Genomic DNA, 25635 nt, shown 5'->3' with positions numbered 1-25635 from the left:
GATTTCTAAACAAACTCAGAACACTGTGAACTTGGCTGCTTCTATTCTGCATGTGTGGTGACAGAAATGATGTGCAGTACACTAACAGTGAGGGTAATAACTCTAAAAGGTCTTAAGTGAGGCTGTGTACCTTATCCCTATCTCTCTTTGTTGCAGAAGCAGAAGTCTGCAAACTGTTGGTGAGGAACAGGAAGCTGGTTACATTTAAACAGACTGTGTTAAAATGGGAAGTAGATCCAGTAGAGACTCATTAGATGTTGATGGGAAATGGCTAATAGGAAGAGTCAGCTTTATCCTGTGTCTTGGGTTTTATCACATAGCTACCTTGCTGAATGGAATTATTTTTGCATTCTTCTCTGAGCTCCCTGCCCTATTGGGCACAGAATTGCTGTGTTCTTGTTGTGTTTCATAAATGACATTTTTACATGCTTCTCTATCATATCACGCTATTAACTCAGATACAATTTTAAAAGAAAAATGAAAGACTTCTGCTTACCCCGTTGTCCCTTGCACAGTAACCTTGTTGCCATGACATCCCATAGCATTTGATACTTGTCAATCATCAGTTCCTTTTTGATGTATTTCCATGCACCTGTATGAAACAGCATTATATTTTTATCTTATACTTGGGCCAGCTTTTTCCTTATTTATTTCCTTTTAAACTGTTATAAACCAAAGATTGTAACCTATGGGGATGTGTTGCTCACTGTCCAGAGTGATGATACTGTATTCAAAGAATTTTATACATCTAATATTACATAGCCTGCTCTGAATACCACAGTCTTCCGCCTCCATTTCCAGTCTTACTTATTTTCCTTATTTCTTCCCTCCTCTCTCTCTGTTCCTTCTGTTACATTTTATCAGCTTCTCCAATGGACCAGATACTTTACTATGTTTGAAAAAATTATAAAAAAGAGTAAAATATGAGCCCAGCCTTGAAGCCTTGAAAAATAAATATGTCATTTTTAGTATGTAGACAGCTTTAAGCATGAGGATCAATCTACCTGGAGGTTGTAGTTAGAAAAACAATTCAAGGAGTAACTTTGCAGTTGAATGATAAGGAGAGCATGGTTTATTCAGGAAATGAGTGGAATAGAAGGCTCTATTGTGAGTTGAAACAATGAAAGAAGATAAGGGGATTGTGCCTGAGCCAGATCAAGGTGGTTTGTTTGGTATGCTAGGGGCTATGACTTTACTCATAAGTTTTGAGACATCATTTGAGGTTGGATATTTAAAACTCTTAAGGAAACTATGATGCCGTTAGATTTGTTTTCAAAAGATGATTTAAGAGACCAGCAAGGTGGTTCAGCAGTAGGATTCTTGTTCAAGTCTGAAGTCCTGAGTCCTTCATCCGCAGGACCCACGAGATAGGAGAGAACTGGCACGTTCAAATTGTCCTCTGACCTGCACTTACTATTCCCCTACCCCCAATGAAATAAATAAATAATGTTATAAAAATGTTTTAAAGATCATTCATCCCATGTGTGGTAACACGTGCTTTCCATCCTATGGGGCACTGGGCAAGAGGATTCATACTTTTAGGTCAGGACTACAGAAGCAGACCTGTTCCAAAAAAGAAAACCAATCGCTAGGTTGAATAAGAGACTAGAGTAGGAAAAGACCATTTAGGAAATAAGACTTTTGTGACTAATTAGTTTTAAAAAGGTGAAGGCTGAACTAATGCTGAGTATTGCTTCTTAATCTGATGGGAGCCATTGTTTTGCTAACACTGCCATTCCCAACGGAGCAGGCTTGAGATGACTAGCAGTTGAGACCTGTTTCTTTCCAGTGTTGACGCCAAGGCACCTAAGGAGCAATCCCAGTGCTGGCATTTTAGATACAGTACTTAGGAGCGCTGCCTCTTTAGACACAGTGCTTAGGAGCATGGCCTGTTTGGGAACCTCTCAAATGATTCTTTAAATCTGTCATCCCCTGTTCTTTCCCAGAAACAATCACTTCCACTTGTGACTTTTTTACCTTTAATATAGTATTTAATTCTTCACTTGTTTTAATTAATGTTATCTTCAGGAGTATTAGTTTGGAAGTTAATGTACATACAACATGTAAATGTATATCTTTGAGAAGCATACTAGCTTACACACAGTTTTTTGTGGTAAATAACTTTAAATTAATGAATAACTTATTGGTCAACTAGCATTTGTTTTTCCTATAACCTTCAGAGATAGTATTTTAAAAAAATAATATTATAATAAGTAAATTGATAATATTTATTTGTGAACTTGGAGAAATAACTCAGTGGTTAAGAGAAGTTGATTCTCTTGCAAAGGACCCAGGCTTGGTTTGCAACTCCCACATGTGGTAGCTGTCGTCTATTCAATGTGGCTGTTATAAAATAGCAATGAATCAGAGGTTAATAAATTTTAGTTTTGTTCCCCAAATTCTGGATTCTTCAGAGAATACATTTCAGAGTATACATTTCTCCAGTATCATATGTGTTCTGTTAAATAGCTCCTTTAAATATGAGAAGAAAAACTATTATGCTGTATATTTACCATTATTATGTTATTATCTATCCATTTCAAATGTATCAATATAGTTAATTTTTTTCGAGAATTACATTGCATTCCATGTTGTTTCTTTATCAGTCTAGCTTTCATTAGGTTGTTCCTCCAGTGTCAATGTTTAGTACAGTGCTATATGGAGAAAGCACAGCTCTACGCTCAATCTGTTATGACCAGAAAATACTGGCCTTGGCAGGGTGAAAAGACAGCTGGTGCGGGCTCAGCTAATTATGTTCCACTGCACTGTCTGGGCCTTCCCTAAGGCGGGTGCTGAGGCCTTTCGAGTTTTGTTAAAGCCTCCTTTGTCTTGGATTTCTTCAGAAGCACCTTCAGGATTATTTCAGTGTTGTGGGTATGGATTGGTAGGGTCTCAGCAGAAGCAGTGGCCAAGGGTGAACCTGTTGGGGATGCAGGAACTACACACTCACCACAGCATTTTCATTAAGCAGGGTTTTAGAAGCCACATCAGTATCAGCTCAAGTGCAAGGGCTTGCCCTCAAATGTACAGCATGTTTGTTTCCTTAAAACACAGCAGGACCTCTTCAGTAAAGGTTTGGCATGCTTCGTTGTTTGAATAATGGTGTAAACTCACTCTTCATTGCATTTACATGAAGGATGCTCTATCCAGCTACTCCGTGTATTCAGAATCTAATATTCTCACTTTACTTGATTTTGATGATCTTGAAACACAGTTCTGACTTTGTTAATCCATTTGAGATAGGTGTCATGTAGCCTGAACTGGCCAAAGACTTGCTGTGTGCCTGAGGATCCTTGAACTTCTGATCCTCTCGAAGGTTGGGATTGTTTGTGAGCACCCACACACAGCTTGTTGGCCCCCTTTACTTTCCTTTCTTCCCCATTTCTTTCTCCCCTCCCTTTATTTGTCTTTAAATAGGTGATGCCTTCTAATATTTGTGGAGTCCATCCTTAGATAAGAAATTTTAGAGGCGACACCCTACAACCAGATTCTTTGCTCTCAAGAAGCTATCAAGAATGGCAGTTTGCAACTAAGCTTCATTGTGTGACCTTAGGAGGTGGCTGAGGCTCTCAATGTTAGAGCCAGCATCATAGACACCAGCTCTGAATCCTGGGATTGTGTCTTTCCTGCCTTTACCTGGAGCAATTCCACACAGTGCTCACTTTCTACTGAAGAAAACACTTGAGGAAAATAATACAAAGCTAATGTCAGGGCTTTACAAAATGTAAGAATCTCAATTGACATGAATATGTTCTTTCTTATAGATATCTGACCTTTCCTTTTTTGAGATAGAGTCTCACTGTGTAGCTTGTTTGATCTTAACGACAGTGCTGTGTTTTACCAATGTATGTCCTGTGTCAGCTTTCATCAGTGCTTAGGTACATTAACTGTTGGGTACCCTTGCAGTGTCTTCGTAGACATGCTTCTCTGTACAGCTGTGTACTCTAACTGTATTTGAAAGCTGTGAGAGGGAGAGGACCAACAGATGAATAGAGTCATTTGGATGCTATCAGTTTATGGTTCTTGATTACCACTTTAACTACAGATAATGCATAGGATGTGTCTTGTCTTTTTAAATTATTTTTAAATGTCATGTATGTATACTATATTTACATAATTGTCTGTCTTTCTAACACCTTTTGTTTTCCCCCACTCCCTTTCAAATTCATGATCTTTTTTCTTTATTTTTGTTACAATACACATAATATATAATAGCTATATTATATATTATATATACAACTACACATAATATATAATAACACAAATATATACTAACTACTGAATTCATCTAGTGTTGCTCATATGTATATGTGTATAGGGCTGACCACTTGCTACAGGATAACCAGTTAAATAGTTCATCCCTGTGGAAGACTGATTCTCCCTCTCTCAGCAGCCCTTTATTTCTTGTGGCTGTTCTTCTGGTGGTGGGACCCTTTCCCCCATTCCTGTTGGCTGACCTATCTGAATCAGTGAGCTCCAGGTCCAGTGACTCTGTGAAAAAAAAAAAAGATGAAGGTGATCAAGGAAGACATCCAGGCCAACCTGTAGAGGCCACATACACATCTGTCCACCTGAACCTGGATGGTCATTCAAATACAGTAACACAGTCAATAATAAGTGTGGCCATGTTGCCAACTGTGTTCATTTAGCAAAGATGAGAGACTAACTGTAAGCTAACCATCTAAAAAAGTATATTCTGTGTATCATTGTGCTATGACTTTATCAGTTGACAGTGGAAAGACAAGATAATATTAACATCACTTAGGATAGATACATAAGATGTCTTAACTCAACATTTTCTCATTGTAAGTCAGTAAAACTTAAGAATTAAGTTTCTTGTCTTTTTATAAGCCTGTGACTCACTCATTGAATTTTTTAATATACGCAGGCAGGCTCTTACCAGAGTAGGTATTTTATAATAGATTCGTTTGAATTAGAGGCAGTACATTTAGCTGATGAGTGAGTTAAATATGCAGGCATTTTACTCAGCATGATACATGTGTAGTGGCATTTAAACCATAAGTTCAAATAATTATGTTTTTAAAATACTGACAAAGTAGTACATTGTTTTTCATTCCCCTAATAAAAGTTGCTACCAAATTAATTAGTAGCATAACAGATGATTATAAAAATAAAATAGGCAAAGCTGTTGAAAGCTCATGGCTTCACAGAGAAAGGTTAATTTTTAAAACTGCTCATTTTTTGAAATGTGTTTTTCTTAATTTAGTATTTTAATTTCTTTAAAATGACATGTGCGCTGTAATTACCATCTTAGGAGAAATTAAAAATTAAGGTTAACAGGTTGACTTGCCTTAGAATTGCATTAGTTACTAATGAAATAATTTGAAAACATGTTTCAGTGCCGTTGACAAGTTTAGGAAGAAGGAGAATGACGCAGCTGTGACGATCCAGAGCTGGTTTCGTGGATGCCAAGTCCGGGCGTACATCAGGTGCATAAACTTTACCATCAGAACCTCATTTACAAACCATAGCGCTTGCCTTAGACAATCACGGGTTGTTTAGGTAACATTTATTCCAGATAACCTCTTACTTCACTCAGTAATGAAGTCATTAAATTTATGTTGGCCCTGTAAAAACTGATACAGAAAACTTCTAATTATTTCTTGCTGATATGTGAATTACATCTGCCATACGTACAATTCTCAATATTGTAGGCACATTTGATCAGATATATCCCCCCAAAAATCCTTATGAAGTGCTTTTATAATCCCGAATCAACTGATGGGGCAAGAAAGGAACTGAGGAAGAGGAACCTTGGTTTTTCTCAACACGTTGGTTGATGAAATCAATGATGTTAAAATGATGATATTCTAATCATAAAAATGATGGATCTACCTATATCTAAATTCTTCCCATGCTTTTCTTCAGTGATCCAAGAATGTTTTTAATGTTCTCTTTGATTCTGAAGAAGGGCAGGCAGTTATGGCCTGCTCAGCAGTACGGTGCTTGCCTGGTGTGCACAAGGTCCTAAGTTCAATTCCTAGCAACATATCTCACATTTGAACAGATATTTTCCTAGGTGAGTTGGGGGAAGAATATGCCTGGTCTATTGTAACCCCAAAAGCTGACTGAGGAGTACACTTCACAACACTTCCTTATTTTACCCAGAGCTGTAAATTCCAATATCTAAAGTGAGGCCTTTGCTTTCACCTCAGTGCAGTCGAGAAACATGGCCGTGAAGAGCACTCTTTGAATTTACCTGACTCATGTGCTGCCTCATGAACACTGGAGAATGTGAGAAATGACAAGGCACATGTTTGTTGACAGAAGAATTATTTTCTAAGTTCTTAACATGATTTTCATCAGTAATTCCTCAGTCATTTCTCAACCTATCAACTGATCTGTGTGTAGTACACAATTTTAAAGTATTTTATCTGTGCTTGGTAGCACAGATCTGTACCTAAGTATTTGGGAGGCTAAACCAGAGGGACTGCAAGTTCAAGGATCTCCTGGGTTATAGGGTGAGTTCAAGAGGAGCCTGGGTATCTTAAAGTACACCTGATTCATTGTTGGGGCTATCGGTCTGTGGTAGAACATTTCCTTGACATATGTCAGTACATAAATACTCTGGGGGTTATGAAAATAAAATAGTAAAGAAGGAAAATAATTGAAGCTAAAATACCATTCAGTTATAAGCCCAAGAGGAAGAGTGAAAGTTTTCTAGTGTTATTTTCTGTATGTGATTAGCAAGCTCCCAGAGTAAGTTCTCATTCTTTAAACACATCAGAGTTTACTAATTGTAGAGATTCAGTCATAGGAGGCTAGGGAGAGCAACCTCATGCAGCAGAAAAATGAGAAGTCCATGGTGAGAACAGATGTACTACCCCCTTCCCAGATGTGGAACTGTTAGATGTAACAGCATGCTCCCAGATGTGGAACTTTAGTTGTGGCTGACAGCTGGGGAGCGTACATTGTTGCAGTGAAGGCAGTTTGGAGGGCATAGGGCATAGCATGCTCATAAGACCCAAGAGCTCCTTATAAATCACCTATTTGTCCCCAACATAGCCATAGAAGGACAGAACTCACTCAGGGAGAGTCCGAGCTCTGCCATGATAGGGTTGGCCATTAAAAAATCCGAGAAACCATGAGCCTCTGTTTCTCCTTGTGTAAAATATCAGATTCTTTCTGCCAACTCCGCAGACAAAAGCCATTTCTGGTTGAGAACTCAACTTATGGTGAAAAACAAAGCATTTATGGTCAAGGAAAAAGTTTACATGGAGTCAGGCATGGTGGACATGTGTCACTATAATCCGTGTCCTTGGGAGGCAGCTGGGGAGGATCTCCACATGTTCAAGTCAAGCCAGGTCTACATGAGTTGCAGACCAGGCATCAAGATTTTATGAAAGAGAGAAAAATAAACAAGATAAAATAGAAATAATAAAACAAAAATAAAATAAAGATACATAGAACCTTAAATTTGAATTTGACATTGTAAATTATAGAACATTTTTAAAGAATGAAGAGACTTCTTGGTTCCAGTGGACGCATACTAATACAGCTATTTTCATCGTAGGCACTTGAACAGGGTAGTGACAATTATGCAAAAGTGGTGGAGAAGTTACTTAGGCAGAAAACGTTACCAACTTATTGTTGAGGTAAATATAAACTTTATATTATGCCAAGATTTTAGCTTTTCAATATTCTGTAAGATGTGTTTCACCATGTAATTTACAAATTACTCATGACAAGTAGCTGTACATGAACTGTTGCTGTTTGAAATGTCTGCCAGAAGTTTCACGTGCTGAAGGCTTGTGGTGGCACTAGTTTGGGAAATTTTGGTACCTTTAGGAGGTAGGGTCCTGATGTGGGATTCCCCTCTGTATGCTGTGAATATCATTGGTTAATAAAGGAACTGCTTTGGGCCTGTAGCAGAGCTATAGGGGAACAGAGCTCGGTGGAGAAAATGAAACTGGATGCTGGGGGAAAGAAGGGCAGAGTCATAGAGAAGCCATGTAGCTCCACCAGAGATAGACGCCAGAACTTTTACTGGCAAGCCAGAGCCTCATGGCGATACACAGATGAGTAGAAATGGGTATATCCAGTTTCTGTGTGAGTATTTCGAGGTTGAGCAGCAGGGAATCAACAAACAGCTCTCTCCTCCTACAGGGTCCAACTCAAGGAAGGTCACTTGGGTATGTCTTTGGGGGCTGACTTGTTCCAGTCCTCACCTCTATTCCTTACCCCCTCCCTCTTTTTTCCCTTGACCTCTCCTTCCCCCACTTTCTGACCCCATTCAGTGATTGGTTTTGTACCTCTCTACTTTGCAATTCTACCGGATCATGGCCCAGAAACAAAGGTGCCCACTGACTACTGGACAGAAATCGCAAAAAAACATGGCCAAAGCAAGTCCTGCCTTTTAAGTAGGTTTCCTCTGGTTGTACCAATGCAGAGAGGATATGCAAGCACAAATCTGAGCTTAATTTTGGAAAGGAGACTTTCCTGAGAAACATTTTTCCATAAGTGACAAACTTCATTATACATATACTGCATTAGCTATTTCAATTTTAATACCTTTGACTATGTACATTTAGGAGATTTATTTGTTGATGGATATCTAGACTTTCTAGTGTGTTCATGGCAAGCAGGCATTGAGCTTATTCTTGAATCTCCCCCATTTTCAATGAAAGTCTCCTCTGACAGGCAGTCAACAGCTCACAAGTTTGTTAACTTGGGAAGTACAGACATGCGTTCCCTCTACACTCTCTTTAGTACTTTCTACAGAGTTACTTTTTAGGTAAATGGGATTTCAAAAATCAGTAAATAAGGCTAGTGAGACGACTCAGTGGACAAAGGCTATTGTCCACATGGTGAAAGAGAGGACTGATTGCTGCAACTGTGCTCTGCCCTCCCCATACCTGCTATCAAACACATAGATACATATGCAAATCAATAGCAAGTAAATAAATAAACAAATGTCATTTTCAAAAATTTTAAAGAAATTATTTTTAAATGAATAAATAATACTCCCAATATGACTTCATTGAATATTTACGTATTTCTAAATACATCACTATATATTGCAATTTACTTTGACAAGCAGTAAATTAGTGTCTTTATGCTAGTTGGTATTTAACAAGTAAATGCTATTTGCCAGGCATTTAAAACTTGACTTTTATGATACCCACTTGACAGGTTGTACATGCAAGGCAAAGACTTGCCTGTGTTTGCTTGGAGCACTAGTTCACATACTTAACAATGTTAGCCTTTTGTAATTGTTTTATATGGTGTGACAACTCTGACCATTGCTAGCATCCTGCATCAAACTTCTGTCAAGACAATGTGTGCCTCATTATTGTTGCATTCTCCCACCAAGATACTTGGCACACAGTATCTTATGCGGCCTTTCTGTGAATGGATAGACAATGAAAAGTAATTTTTTAAACGACATTACTGCTGTTCCTTTTAATAAACTGGATTCAACTGCTTATCAGTCTGATTACAGCATGTCTAACTTCTTTCATCATTGGATTTTAATGAATGCAATATTCGAAACATAAGCCTATGAATTAGCCTGTTTCTGTTGGTGTTCAACACTTTAGATAGGAAATTTTGGAAGAATATTAACAAGTCTATAATTCCCTCGTGTGTTTCACCTGCCAGGCCAGAGATTTTCTTTTATTTTTCAGATTGAATGCAAAGAATTTTGGTAATTACCTTTTGTTTTTACTCGTTCTACATCTGAGGTACCAATCTTCTTTACCTTCCTTTCCCTGTTTTTCCTCCCACCTCCCTTCATTCACTTCTGGAGTTTACCCAGAAAGCACCAGTTGACCCTCAGTGAGTGGGTGCCATATCTGCATTATAGTGAAACTGTACTCCTTGTACTCCTTGCATGGGTGGTCCTTATGACATGACAGAGCTTTTTCTTTCCTGTTTAAAGTGAACTTGGAGTCTCAATAACGAAGGAATAGAAGTCTGGTTAATAGTAAGAATATTAAAGTTTTTGTTGGCTAAAAAAATTGTGGTAGCTTTTAGTTTTTCTTATATGGGTTGCTACCATCTCCTTTGCTTGTCCAACTACATGGAAACATTAACATTACAAAAAAATCATTGTTCAGACTAGAAAAACAAAGATCAACTGAAATGAAATGTCTACCTACATCTCTGAGATTGTATTGCGATACATACAGGTCAAACGCCTTTTCTGAGTGATTTTAAAGATGCTGAAACATATGTAATAACATTTTAATTGTTTTAGCTGTACTATTCAGATGCATTCACATTTTGAAAAATATTTTATCTTTAACTATGTGTACATGTATGTAGTGGTGTGTATGCACATGTGAGCGCCTGCACAGGACAGAAGAGGGTGTTTGGTCACCTTGACCTGGAATTACAGCAGTGGACGGGACTGGGGACTACCAAATTTGGGTCCTCTGGAAGAGCAGTGTGGGCTCTGAGCAGCTGAGCCACCTTTCTGGGCTCATACATTCTATTTTCATGCAACCATCTCTCTAGAGCATTTCCTAAATAGTGCTTTGTGCTTTCCAAGGTCCCTGGTAGCCACCATTCTGGTGTCTGTCTCTGTGGCCAGCTTTTCTAGGTTTGACACTTTAAGGGAGCCACATGAAACTGATGTTATTTGGAGGTTATTTTCAAAAGCTCCTGCACTAGGCAACCTGGGACACCACCTAGAATCCACTAGGAACGTGGGAATCTAGGAGACTTTTATTGCTAGCCAAGAACAGGAGACATAACCTTGAAAAGCAAGCTTTGCTGATCCTTCTGGGGTGACAGGCCCTCGAAATGGAGGTTAGGGACGGTCATATCTTTTCTGGAAATTCAGGCCCTGCCTCCTTCTGATCCTTTAAAAGAGGTGTTTTCTGCCCTTCTTTGAGGTTGCTGTCTACTGTCTGAGCCGTTTATCCTGTAGGCAAGACCCCAGCTGCCCTCTACAACAAACCGGTTTTGGCCGACCTGTTGAAGATGCTCCACATGCAGGCGCTGTGTTCTAAAGGTCAAACAAAGCTGGGGCTCCTGGCCAGGCTCTGGATAGCACTGCCTTTGAAATACAGATTCACAGTTGTCGGACTCAAAAACCACCGCTCCCCATTTACCGTCGTGTTATGCAGTTAAATGTACAACCTCCACACACAGCACCTATTCAACCCCACTGTGAACCCCAGAACCTTAGTGACTTCATCTCTTTTTATCTTCACAAGAGTTCAATAAAACATATAATACCTTTTTAAAGGACGGGAATCTAGACCAGGAGACTTACAACTTTTTTCAAAGCTACCCAGATGATAAAATAAAGCCAAGGGCCAGTGGGTAAGGTCTTGCCACCAAGCATGATGACAAGTTGTATATCTTTGGGTCAGAGGAGAGACCTGACTTCTCTCACAGGTTGTCCTCTGACCTTCACATGAACACCACACACAAAGGTCATTTAAAAAACAAAACTTGTCTGGAGTTCAAAACTTGTGCAATGCTTTCAAATAGCACTGATATATACAGGCAAGAACACCTTTTTCTGATTGGAGTGTTCTGAAAGACATAGTTTCCAATATCGTTCTTTCATGAGCTGAGAGTTGTATTTTTGTGTGAACAATATTATGTTGAAAAATATGTGTGTAATGCTTTTACTGTTATTTTTTACTGTTGTAAGCTCTTTGATTTTTTATTTTTAATTAAAAGAAAAAATTACTATATGAAAGTAAATATATATAGAAATAACACATATATGCATTTCATGGCAATGTTATCTTCAGTATAACTTAAATACAATATGAAATTAAATATTTTAATTTACCTCAAATAGCAGGAATTATAGCACATTTGGTTGAAGGGAGACGGAGAAGTTAAAGGCAATAATGCTCAGATTGTTGATGAGTCATATATCCCCGGAGCCCTTCACAGTTTCCTCTGGGTCAGACCAGACAACTCACAGAGGCTAATTATAGGAAAGTCCTTTGTATGGAGTCTTGGCTGTCATGAGGAAGAAGTGCCAGGGATATAGGTCTGAGTTTATTTTTCTACCCAGAAAACTTAATACTCATAAGCTAGGGTGAAATTCTTTTAGCTGCATGACTTTTACTTTTTGTTGTTGTTTTGTTTTTGTTTTTCGAGACAGGGTTTCTCTGTGGTTTTGGAGCCTGTCCTGGAACTAGCTCTTGTAGACCAGGCTGGTCTCGAACTCACAAAGATCCGCCTGCCTCTGCCTCCCGAGTGCTGGGATTAAATGCATGCACCACCACCGCCCGGCTAGCTGCATGACTTTTGATTGGAGAAAAATGCATGAGGCTGTGGACCATAAAGGGAAGTTCTTGGAAAGAACCACACCTTACGCTGGCTGTTCCACAAGGCTGGTTAGCTGCTCAGAATGTCAGTGGCTGTGCAGAGGCTGTGACATTGCGGGTCCAGAGCATAGTTACAATCTGTCTTGGCATCTTCAGACTCCTCGATAATCATTCTCTGCCCATTTCTGTGTCTGACCCTAACATCCCTTTGACTAACATGTAAAACCTTTCAGAGTGTGGTACAAAGCCTCTAGCTTCTACCAACCAAAGGCTAAGGATGCACAGGAAGACTTGAGCCCTGTAGCTAGGATCTCCCTGCTTAGCTGTGACCCTCCTACCAGAAGAATTCACCAGTGTATTCTAGAAGTGCCTTGCTTTATGACTTGCTTGCTCTGTAATGATTAAAAATTCATCAAACTGTTACATGCTAGAACAGAGAATTTGAGGTAACCTAAACCTGTGTTCCTAAATTATGGCCAATCATTTGGCTCCAAGGTAAACTGTTTCTTTGGCTTTGAGGTGAGAGTTGTGTGTTTGTGTCAACAATTTTATGTTGAAAAAATACTTAAGTAAATGTTTTTACTGTTAATTTTACTGTTGTGAACTCTGCAGATTGTTATTTTTAATTAAAAGACAGAGCAGATAGGGAAATTTTAATTCAAGACAGTAATTTCATTAGAATAAGAAACATTGCTGAATGCTTCTTTATATAACATAGATTCAGGTATTAATAGAAAGAGTATCTTTCTTAGAAAGAAACTAAGAGTTTAGGAAATATTCACTCTACCAAGGGATTTGCTGTAATGTGATATCATTATATTTGTGATTTTATGGAGGTAAAGTGAATACTAAATGAAACAAAATTCCCAAGGCTGACTCAGGAGGCAGCTAAGCACATAGCATCTCACATAGATGGTTGGAAGGCACAATTTTGCCCCATCACTGCATCCGTATCCTTGAACGGTTTCGACTGAAGACAGCATTTCTTTGAATTTTTCATTAAACCCGACGTCTTGAAATATGAATTCCTTTTATGTTCCTGTGAGTTTTGGCTAAGAGAACCCCAGTGAATAAATCATACCATACGACGTGCCACCAGCACTTGTGAATATTTCTGCTTTGTTATTCTATTCTCTGCAGAGCACCATTGATTATCAAACTCGGCGGAGAGCATTTTATGATCATATATCTCCATTAGCTCTGAGTTTGACTACCATAGATTTTTCTGGTTAAGCTTGCATTATGTATTAGGAAGCCTATCTCTTCAATACAAAGTTTGATTTCATTTTCTAAGCCTAGATCTCTTATTATGTATTATGTATAAAGATTCTTATCCTTTATATGTAAAAATAGGCTGCACTGTCTTTGTGTAACTGAAATCTATGCTATCTTTTCTTTTTTCTTGATTCACAGGCAGCATATTATAATATGAAGATGAATTTCTACAATGAAATGGCTGTCAGGGTAAATATTTCTTCACTTGTTAAACAAATGAAAAGTCAATTGTGCCCTGAATTCCCTTTTAATAAAACGAGCAAAGCAGAGTAATGCAAATTTGATTGATATGCTAATGGAGGTGGAGCAAGAGCACTAGTTAAAAAGTTAGCTATACTAAACACACAGTAGCATTGACAATTGCGGTAAAATGTAAGCCACATAGCTGTAATGTCTAGGCTTTGTAATGCCAGGGATCTCTGAGCCATTGCTAAAGAAAGACCACAAATATCGGTGAAGTAATGCATCAGTGTCCATATTTCATGTGAAATATCATGGTAAATAGATGAACATGGCTCTGAGATCTAAGAATCCTTCCTCACATAGTAATTAGAATTATTCATATGCTTTAGCAATACTAAAGTTTGTTTCCAGCACAGAAACGTTTTATCATTTCTGTGTTCATTTTTATGTGCTGGTTCTCTAATAGAAAGGTGACTTTAGGGCTGATAATATGGGTTGGATGGTAAAATGTTTGACTTGCAATCATGAGGGACTGAGTTCTGATCCCCAGAGCTCTTGTAACCAGCTGAGCATGGTGGTAGTACTTTCCTGTAACTCCAGTGCTGGCAGGGCGGAGACAGGCCAATCCCTAAAGTTCATTAGGCAGACAGCATAGCCAAGTTGGCGAGCTTCAGGCTCACTGAGAGACCTTGTCTCCAAAAGAGGTGGGCGCAGAATGAGTGATGGGAAATCCAACGTCTCCCTCCAGCCTCCACGTGAATGCTTGCCTGCACGCACTTATGTTTACACGTATCTACACACACAACACATACACTCACAAACAAGCTGAACATAGCAACCATATGCTTGAATTTGATTTCTGCAGATGTTGGCAATGAGTGCAAAAGAAATATATTCCCTTTATTTAAAGCAATGTAGTTATAGCTTAATTGCTAAATTATTATGTATAGGGAAATTTCTCAGTTGAATTTTATTACTGCTTCTAAGACCTTTATTGCTTGATTACATTCTCTTTGATTAATATTAGTTCTTACTTCGGCAGAGACATTTTGCTTTTGGGCCAAGCAAAATAGCAAATTCTTTCTGAAAGCCATGTGCTGAGTGAGAGACCTGGTTAACATTTCTTTGAATCTCTATGCTATCCTTGGAAAGGTTGCTATCTTCTATGTGGAGGCACAGGGGAGCCTGAACTAGGCCTACTATAGTAACTGTGCACCTTTCTGTGTCCCTGGAGTTGGTGAGAACTCAGACAAGAGAAAGAAGTGGTATTATCTGAAGCAAGAACTCCAAGTAGGATGCCGTTAACCTTTCTCAGTAGCATCCACACAAGAAAACACTTTAGATTTTCTTTCTTCAGGGCATGCACTAACCTGAGAATGTATAGGGTTCCATTCCTTTTGCAGTGCTACCAAAGGCTCAGACATGGAGCCTTTCAGAATCTTATCTGATTACTTCATGTCTGATGTATCTCTAAAGTAAAAAGTAACGAATTGTTGAGAACCTAAAACAGTTTTGCTTTTTCTTAAAGGACATGGTCTCATGTAGTCTTGACTATGCAGCCGAGGCTGGCCTTGAACTTTTGACTCTCTTGACCTAATGTCCAGAGTGCTAGAATTACAGGTGTAAAATACCATGCTCCACTGGAGAGTATATTACAGGTATATAAAAAAACAGCTGAGGATATAGTTCAGTAGTAAAGTACTTACTTAGTGTATGTGTGATGTATGTTCAATCCCTAGTGAAACACACACACACACACACACACATGCGTGCATACACGCACGCACTACAAGAAGTTTAAAGACTCCCTTCAGAGGCTTGCATTGAGTTAACTTTGTACAGGTAGGGGCAAGGCTGATTTGTATAGAAACTCTCAATGATCCTCTAATGAAGGTTGATTTTTTAAGATTAGCAGATCACTGTTGTCTAAGTTATCTGGGACTGTGGTTTGTAGGCTGGTTTTCTTTGCTTTATGTTTAAAAAACCATCTATGAGTGAGGACGTGTGATAATTGTCTGTGTCTGGGTTACCTCCCTCAAAATAATGTTTTCTAGCTCCATCCATTTTCCTGCAAAAGTCAAGATGTCATTTTTTCTGCTGTGTAGTACTCCATTGTGTCAATATACCACATTTTCCTTATCCATTCTTCAGAGAACTTAGACAACAATGAGGACACTAAGAGAGACTTACATAGACCTAATCTACATGGGAAGTAGAAAAAGACAAGATCTGAGTAAACTGGGAGCATGGGGACCTTGGGGGAGGGCTGAAGGGGAGAGGGGAGAGGGAAGGAGGGGAGCAGAGAAAAATGTAGAACTCAATAAAAAAAAGATTATCAGATCACAGTGAGCAGTGACCAGAACTGAATTTACTTATAAGTGAGTTTTCTATTAGGTGGTACTTTAAAAAACTTTGCTAACCATGTTGTAGAATATTATTTTAAGATGTGTTATATTTGTTTATGCTGTGAAACGTTGTTTAATGATGCAAAGATCTGTAGCATTCTTTTATGCTGCATTTGTTTAACTCTCTGAAGCTGTGTTACTGTGCCTGTCTAAAGTACCTGATGGTCTAAGAAAGAGCTGAATGGCCAATAGTGAGGCAGGAGAAAGGATAGGTGGGGCTGGCAGGCAGAGAAAATAAATAGGAGAGAAAAGGAGGTGCATGATAGAACAAGGGGAGAAGGACTCAAGGGGCCAGCAACCCAGTTAAACAGCAGACCACAGAGAAAAAAAGAAAAGTTGCCGGGCGGTGGTGGCGCACGCCTTTAATCCCAGCACTCGAGAGGCAGAGGCAGGCGGATCTCTGGGAGTTCGAGGCCAGCCTGGTCTACGAGAGCTAGTTCCAGGACAGGAACCAAAAGCTATGGAGAAACCCTGTCTCGAAAATAAAAAAAGAAAGAAAGAAAGAAAGAAAGAAAGAAAGAAAGAAAGAAAGAAAGAAAGAAAGAAAGAAAGAAAGAAAGAAAGAAAGGTTAAGCAGAAATAGAGAAAAGTAAAAACCTAGAGGCAAAAGATAGATGGGATAATTTAAGATAAGAATAGCTGGCACTTATAAGAAAGAATAAGATTCCATGTGTGATTTATTTGGGATCTGTTTGGTGGGCCTCTTAAAAAGGCAAAAGAGTAAAACAAGTAAACACAAACAACAACAATTTTGGCATTGCAAGGTGGGGCTAGAGTAGAAGAAAACCCAACACTAGCATGACGAACACTGTTCGGTAGTTAGAGGCTACGGGGTAGAGCAGTCAGTACTAGGTAAGTGTTCATACTTTTCTAATGCAGAACAAATACATAAAATGCTTTGGCTTTATATAATAGACATTATATATAATAGACAGCCCAACTTGCTGTATTTTTAAAGGGCTACCTTTTCTATGTAAAATTCATGATCCCCTTTTCCTGTAGAGTCAGTCAGTCTCTGAAGTTTTATTTCTCTACTTTACCGTAGACATGTTTTTTTCTATTAAAACTGGTAACATTTTATTATTCTTCCTAATTTACATCCCAACCTCCACCACAGCTATGCTGGAAGTCTCTTGGGACCCAGAGATGGCCATTCTTCAGTTTCCAATGCTTGACTTATGGAAGGTGGTTAAATAAATATCTCAGGACAATCAGTCAATGCTGTCCCTCCCTCTTACTTTTTCCTATGTATGGAGTTTTAAAAAGAAGTCCTTTGCCTTAAACAATTTTTCTTTGCATCACTAAGGACTAAGCACCCTTGTTAGAGGAGATCATTTTTGCTTTTGCTGGGGATGGTTAAGCTATTTAAATTCCATAAGTAGGCACTCTGGTAGGGATGGACTGAATGGCAGATGTAATGACTGTTTCTTGGAGAATCCCTTTTGTCCTGGAATACTTTATAGTGATTGTTCAATCAGATGTCATTGCTTAGCAAAGCGACTAGGACCGGGAGCAGGCCAGCAGACTCTCGTTCTGAGTGATTTGTCTTGATTTTAGCACCCCAATCACTTCAGTTCAGATTGAAGTGTTCGCTTTATGGGAAATAACAACATAACAGCTTGAACACTAAAAATGACTTAAAACAAATTTGCAAAGTGCTGTAACTTTAGGGACTCGCTTTCTCTTACAGTTATGAATCAATGTAAGTCACAATATCAAATTGTTTGTTTATTTAATGTCTAAAACATGACGAGTGTAAGAAAAATTATATAGTGACTTTACAGTGGTTAAATATGTCATCTATAAACTTTCATCTCAGTCCTTTAGACTACTTATAATTCTGTTCATATTTATTGTGCCATGAAGGAAGCACGATTTACAGTAACAACTTTCATAATTTAAGACGCACATTGGTAAATTTTTTTTTAGAAAGAAGATACTGACAGTCTCAGAGACTGGAAATGGCATCCTGTTTCTGTGGCTTCAGAGTGAAGAACATAGTCTTAGTCACAAACTTCAGTGTTTTCGTCAAGATAGGAAGGATACCTTAGACAATGTCAAGTGTATACATCATGATGCCTCCATTGCCATGCAAAGGAATGTCTCTTCACTCCCCTTGTTACTAAGATTACACATGCAAAGCACTTAAACCAACCATTAGAGAAAGCAAAGGTAAGGAGAGCCGAGCAAGAGCGAGTGCTGCCATGGTCCAAGGATGTACACCAGGGCATCAAAACTGGGTAGGACATTGTCAGCGGGTCCACTTTCCAGGCTTCCTGCACTTCTGTTTTAGAAAAAAAGACCTTTGTTCCTCTTCCACTGACATTCAGATCACTATGGATTTGGGGAATAATGATAAACGTAGTGGAGGAAACTTTTTCTATGAGCAGATGGCTTTTGCTGTACCAAGGTTCTGCCATTTGTCTCAGTGCTTAAAATAAACATTATTTATAAGACCACTTGCAATGCGATGTTACTTAATGAGGAGTATGCATCACTGGTCTGACTCGCTTAAGAGGTCATTTAGAACTTACCGGTTAACAAGCTGTAATCCGCTGAGCACACGATGGCTTTGTTTAAAATTATCTATTCAGAGCTGATCAATGACAATAATTGTTTTATTCCAATCACTTCTGAAAGTTCCTAATTACTTGGAAGGGCATGAATACTAGCCATTTATGGTTGTGTTTTATTGCATTTTGTTTTTTTTTTTTTTTTGAACTTGTCACCCATTCACCTTAAAATTAAGAAAAACAGGGGCTGGAGAGATGGCTCAGTGGTTAAGAGCATTGCCTGCTCTTCCAAAGGTCCTGAGTTCAATTCCCGGCAACCACATGGTGGCTCACAACCATCTGTAATGAGGTCTGGTGCCCTCTTCTGGCCTGCAGACATACACACAGACAGAATATTGTATACATAACAAATAAATAAATATTTAAAAAAAATTAAGAAAAACAATATTGTAAGATTTATTCTGGCTCTTGAATATGTTTTCTTTTAAAAAAATGTCCATCCACCAGGACTCAAATATCAGCAAGAAATGTACAAAATCCCCCATATCAGTAGGTAAGGATAGCAGATTCCTTACTCACATATATACCACAACTATACTAACCAGAAACTGTTACGCTAGCTCCCCCCACCCCCGGCTATAAGAAAATGTGTCTTCAAGATTAAAGACACGTTTTCTTTCTCCTTGTAGTGTTCACAGAAGACAATGGTGCCAAAAATGTGGACTTTATAGCAAGACATACATGGCTTTGTGTCCTGACTCTGCCATTTGCTTTTATAGTGGATAAATGAGCTTGAGTAAATTACTTCCCTCAGTTTCTTCATGTTAACATGAGCCCATGCCTTGTTCATAAGGACTACTTGAATGGAATCCATTAGTGTGATACTTGGCAAAGCAAGAAGCAAATGACTTTCAGCCTGTTCATGTCCCTGACAGTTGTTCCCCTTGTTCACCTAAGGCTCAGTTCCTTCCATCTCCTTCTAGACACTCATTTTACACAAAGCCACTTAAGAAGCGATTATTTATTGTGATGTCTAGTTTAATGTCAACTTGACACAAGCTAAACTAATCAAAGAAGTGGGGGTTCTCAACTGAGTAAATGCCTCCCATTAGATCAAGCTGCAGGCAAGCCTGTAAGGCATTTTCTTAACTAGTGATGGGGGAAGGCCCAACCCTTTGTGGATGTTGCCATAGCTAAGCTGTTAATCCTGGGTTCTATAAAAAATAGTCTGAACAAGACATGAAGAGCAAGTCAGTAAGCAGCAACCTTTCATGGCCTCTGGATCAGCTCCTGCCTACAGGTTCCTGCCCTGTTTGTGTTCCTGTCCTGTCATCCCTCAGTGATGGACTTATCTGGCAGTGAAAGTGGACATGCAAGCCAAGAAAACCCTTTCCTCCACAGCTTGCTTTGGTGGTGATGACTCCTCCCAGCAGTAGTAACTCTACCTGTGCTTCAGTGTAAATGAGTTTTCATTTTTATCTTAATCATCACTTGCTATGTTTACTTTCTCAGTATATGATTGTGAATAAGGATTTGCTGAATAGGATATGTGCCAAGAATATCAGGGTCGCAGAAGGTTCCATTTGAGCCTGTGTGGATGAGGTTGCTACTCTTTCCAGTACTAGCTAGAGTTGGGGAAAGAAGGATCCGGGGCCATTGTCGTGCCCCACCCTGCCCCCAAGAATCCCTTTTGTGGGTTAGCACAGGTTTATGTTTTTATGCACAGGCTGCTTTTCTCAGAAATGGCCTCAGTTTCTGTTCTGCTGTACAGAGACTTTTAGCCACATACTCACTCCTCAAAAACATCTCGATGTCTGCTGAGAGGTTGATTTTCTTTGAATCTGGTAATATTTCCAGGTATGTGTTTCCTCAGCACCATCACTGAGTGCACGTGTTTCCTGCAGTGCATATCTCCAGATGGCCTCGTAGTTGATACCTGCGTTGCTTTGTCAACAGATAGGAGATACTGAACATCAGACAGCACCCAGCCACCCATGTGGCCTTAGGCACTTATTGGACCTCACTAAGCATCAATTTTCTCTTCTTTTGAATGAGCCTTATAGTGATACCTCAGCATAAAATGAGAACATTAAGTTAGATGAAACAAGAAAATACTCTCCTATTTGTATGTATTATTTATGTATGTAAACTTTGATTTGTTTCTCTGTTTCATTGAAAAGGGTTTGTACCAATTCCTCCAGGTTGTCAGATATTTTATGATTTTGGTTAAATTATGGAGACTTTCCAAATTGAATATCATATCATTTTATAACAATCTTTTTTAATCTGAAGAACTGATCTCTAAGATGAGATCCTCTGAAGAGTTTGAGAGACTGCTCAGTAGCTGCAAGCTCTTGCTGCTCTTCCATGGGACATTTGGCTCTGAGCATCCATGCCAGGTGGCTCACGCCAGCCTGTGATTCCAGCAACAGAATCTGCTACCTTCTGGCTTCTGCAAGCACTGCACTCAGTTGCAGCTCTCCCATGGCTGAGATAATTAACTAAAGAGAAAGGAGTAATTGAACATAACTTGAAAAAACGTTTTATTGACAAGCTCTTGATGTAGCTATAGTGTTGCTTCATTCTGGTTCCTAAGATTCATGTCTCTGGTTCAATACCCTCACCATTGTGGCTGTTTCCTGTATCTTTTTTCCATACCAAAAGGCTGACTAAGATATTAAAATCCCCACAAATATCAGACTGTCAAATGATTGTGAAATGCTTTTAAATAGCTCTTTTAAATGACAGAGAACATCATTGTGTATTCAGTTCAATTCCACATTCCACTTACGTGTATATTAGGCTTAATACCTTTAGCTAAAACACAAAACAAAACAAAAATACCACTGGAAGGCTAGCAATGATTCTCAGTGCTTCCTTCCATATTTTTAACTAAGTGCAGACATTTTTTGTCCACTAAACTGATATCATAGTTTGTGTCTTGGTTTGAATTGTCCTGATAACTGGTGAATATATTATCAAAGGAGACAGATTCTCAGGATGACTGGGAGCTTGCAAGACGACCGGGAGCTGCCCTTAAGTGTGTTACTGTGCAGCCCCAACACTTCTCTCACCCCAGAAAAGTGAAGCTCTGTCTTTTGGTAGAAGTAAACTATTTGGATTTCGGGGGGGGGTGGCATTTGAAGACGACAGCTTCAAAAGAAGTTCCATGGGTTGGAAATTGTAACCTATTTATTTCCCAGTGCTGCTCAGAGTGACTGGAAGAATAGATTTGCCATTGCTCCAGCTTAATTTAGATCTACCACTGCTAGCTGACTATGAGAAAACTACCTAACCTGTTTTCTGTCATTTTCTATGAATGAGCTAAAATAATACTTTTCACATAAAAGTGTTCTGCAGATAACATAAGTAAAGTGCTTAGGATACCCCCTGACGCGCGAGAAGTCACCAAATAGTAGCTGTTAACATTGCTAGAACAGCATCAAGAAGTCATGGTTAAGACTCAGGGCAGTACCAGCTGTAACTGCTAGCACCTGTCGCCGGCCCAGCACCTGGGAAATGCAGGCGAGATGATAAATTTGAAGATAGCCTGGCATCTATCATGAGTTATGGGCTACTCTGGGATCCTAGGGAGGAACTATTCACAGTGAAAAGTAAGTAAATGCGACATTAGCTATCAGGTTTGTCCCCTTGGTGGTACTAGAGATTTGAACCCAGAGCCTTGTTAATTTTATATGATGACAATTAAAGAAAAGACAATGAATTCCAACAAGAACAGGGTTTGGGGGGAGGGAAGAGAAGGGAAAATGACATAATACCAAAAATAAAAAAGTTAAAAAAGAACAAAAAGAACATTTTTTAAAAAAACAGGCTCATTTAACAGTTTACTTCAATAATGCCTATTCCAACCGGCAGTGCTATTGGTAGTTGTATTAGCTCTTCTTTCTGTTGCTGTGACCAAATAACTAAGGGAGCAGCTTCATAGCCAAGAATTTGATACAGTGGATAAAGAGCTTTGATCCAAGCTTGAGGATGGGGCTTTGCATCCCCAGTAGCTATATAGGAGTGGTGGCAATGGTGGCCTACACCTGCAGTCCCAGTGCCTGAGAGGAAGAGACCAGGCATGTGGAAAGCTGCCTGGTTAGACTTGCTGAAGCAGACAGATCTGGCTGCTGCTAGAGAAGCTGCCTAAGTAAATAATGGGGACAGTGATCAAGAAAATTCTGACTTCAACCTCTGTTTTTCACATATATCCACACATGCACCCACACATGAGAATGTGCTAATGCACACACACACACCAGAATAAATATAATATGTTTTCCCCAGTGCTCATGACCTATCTAGTGTCAGGTTTTTTGCCACTTTAGCAATGTCAGATATGGCATTGACCTTAAGTTCAATCAAAAGATTGGTATTCATATTACATTTGTGCCGCAATCCCATGAGCATATCTTGCAGACATGTCTCTGTTGTAAGTTGCCAGGTTGGTAGCTGGCTGAGATTGACAATCACTTTTTCCTATAGTGGCATGCGGAGTACCTTGCAGCATCATGAATGCTTGTCAGTAGGAGTGCAGCTTTCAGCTGCACGCCAGCTTGACGTCTCCCTGTTCGATGACATAATATTCCCTTCAGCACCACAGTTTTACCATTAAGTTTTAAAGAACAACCAAATAGCCTTAGTAGCCTATGATGTTTGAAAGGGCTGGTCCATGCAACCTCCTTAGCCAGTGACTCAGCATATGAAGCCCATTCCTGGCTATGTGGTTGCATAAGATGTCTAGTTGGGGCTTTGTCCAAACCTTTATTTGATAGAAGTCATTATGCATAATTATCTTGATTTGAATACGTATATTGTTTAAAAATGTTAAATGGCATATTTTATCTTTTTATTTACATTAATAGATTCAGAGGCGATGGCGTGGCTTTAGGATCCGAAAGTATTGCTTTAATTATTATTATTTGAAGGAATACTTGAGAGCTGTTTCAGAGACCAATGATGCAATTAGGTGAGTAATATAACCACTCATGTTCTAATGAAAGTTCACATGGACTATCAGTGGATACTGGTTATTATCACACTTAGAAAAAGCCCTTGAAAGTTAGGGATATGTTGGCAAGATATAGCTACATGATTCTGTTTACCTTAAACATTTATTAGCCACATGTTATTATCATGTATGATTGACTATAGATTTTGTATAGATTTTTGCCCAGTCAGCTTTCCCAGAAGGCTGTGTGATTTCATGTTGCTGTGCTTTCAAATAGACCCCACTGTAGTGACATGCGTATTACCGCATACCTTTGGGACATGTAAATGCGGTGGAAATGATTGTTAGTGATTATTGGCACCCAGAGAGTTTTATTTGCAAATTTTGTTCCTTCCACAATCATTTTTTTTTACTCTAATGTTTTTGGATCAAGGATACAAACAGTTGTTTTAAAGTTCTTGCTCTAAGGTCTCTTTGTACAAATCTGTGTTTTTAAATTGATTAACATGTTTTAAACAGATATTAAAGCTGGAATCCTAAAATTATTTTCTGTAGTATTGCCAAAGACCCAGTTTTCCCTAAGTGGAGGTCCCTAAAAGATTCCCAGACCTCCTCAGACTGCTGGCACCATCCCTGTCTCCACTCTTCTCACCAGTGGGTGACAGTATCACTTTGCATATTTGCTTGTTTGGAATATAATTTGATGGTGGACGATACAAACTAATCCCACGCTAGTTCAAAATGATGTATAAAAAAAGGATTATTTATTTCGAGGAGACTCACAGATAACTTTCCTAGATCACGGTCCTCTGCACAAACAGGGGAACAAGAACAGAGTCTAGCAGCCGGAAGTGAGAGCCTGAAGCAAGAGAGCAAGCACAGGCTTTACAGCTGCATTTATAGTATAAAAGACCATGCCCAAGTGGGCCGGTATCTTAAAGGCTATTGGCTGAAAGAGCTGAAGGAGCTCCCACAGCAATAATTCCTGTGGGACATGTAAGTGGTGCATTTTTTTAATATGTTTTAAACAGCATTGCATCACAAAATCTGCAGGAGAAGGGATGGACTTCAAATGTATAACATTAAGTGAGGCCACATAATTATATTCTTCCTCATATAAGGAACCTAGCTAATGATATATGTATGCGTGTAAGCAGTTGAGCATGCAGGTACAGTGTGACATGCAGAAAACAGAACAAGGCAGACTAAATATCAAGAGGTGAGCAAAGACTGACCACAGGTGTTCTTCTATTAATGTAAGTTTCTGTTCAGTCCTTTATAAATTTGTGATTCTTGCTTTTAAGATTTTTTTTAAATTAAAATAACTATGGCCTAGGGAAATAGCTCAGTCAGTAAATTTGCTATATAAGCTTGAAGACTAGAGCTGAGTCCTGCCAGAACCCAATAAAAGCTGGGCACCATGGTAAGTATCTGTAACCCCTGCACTGGGGAGGGGGCTGGAGGCACGCAGACCTCTGGACTCCATCCAGTCTAGCTGACCGTGAGCCCCAGGTTTACTGAGAGGTAGTGTTTCAGAAAATACAGTGGTGAGCAATCAAGGAAGACACCGGATGTTCCCTGACTGCTATAGGCATGTGTACACACAGACACATCTGAAAACCTGTGTGCATACAAAAACACATAAAAACACCCAAATTTAAAATAATTTGGGCACTGCTTATTTCTATTTATAGTGCTACCCATATTCTATATGTTTTATATAGTGTAATGTCAGATATAATTTCTTCTTTGGAATTTATTTTTCAGTGTCTAATATTTCTCTTAATTTTGCCTCTAAGTTTATAATATTACAGTCAAAAATATATTTGTCATGAATATTGTTTTAGGGAATTTATTGTTTTTTGACTATACATAGATTATTTTCTTTTATATGTTCTTGAAAGGCAAGTAAATGGATTTAGTTTTCCATCTGTGCTAAGTTGTATTTTAATTGCACAGTAAAACAATTATATTTGGTATCTTAACTTTGTAGTCTTTTATCTTGTTTAATGCTTCTGATTTTTCTGTATCCATTAATATAAATT

At 38.9% G+C, this 25635-nt stretch overlaps 1 protein-coding gene across 1 annotated transcript in view; it reads left to right on the top strand.

The window, feature by feature from the left end:
- Positions 1-25635, top strand: part of Spata17 (spermatogenesis associated 17) — a 142523-nt gene that overhangs the window by 11606 nt on the left and 105282 nt on the right. Inside the window, 4 exon segments of the mRNA XM_050148292.1 lie at positions 5361-5450; positions 7535-7616; positions 13674-13724; positions 23505-23608. Coding sequence (XP_050004249.1) covers positions 5361-5450; positions 7535-7616; positions 13674-13724; positions 23505-23608 — 327 coding nt within the window.

Source organism: Alexandromys fortis, unplaced genomic scaffold (genome assembly GCF_014885135.2).
Source record: "Alexandromys fortis isolate MF-2015 unplaced genomic scaffold, M_Fortis_MF-2015_v1.1 scaffold_62, whole genome shotgun sequence".
Classification (NCBI taxonomy): Eukaryota; Metazoa; Chordata; class Mammalia; order Rodentia; family Cricetidae; genus Alexandromys; species Alexandromys fortis.
The sequence above is the reverse complement of the archived record's forward strand: the minus strand, read 5'-3'. Positions and strand labels throughout refer to the sequence as shown.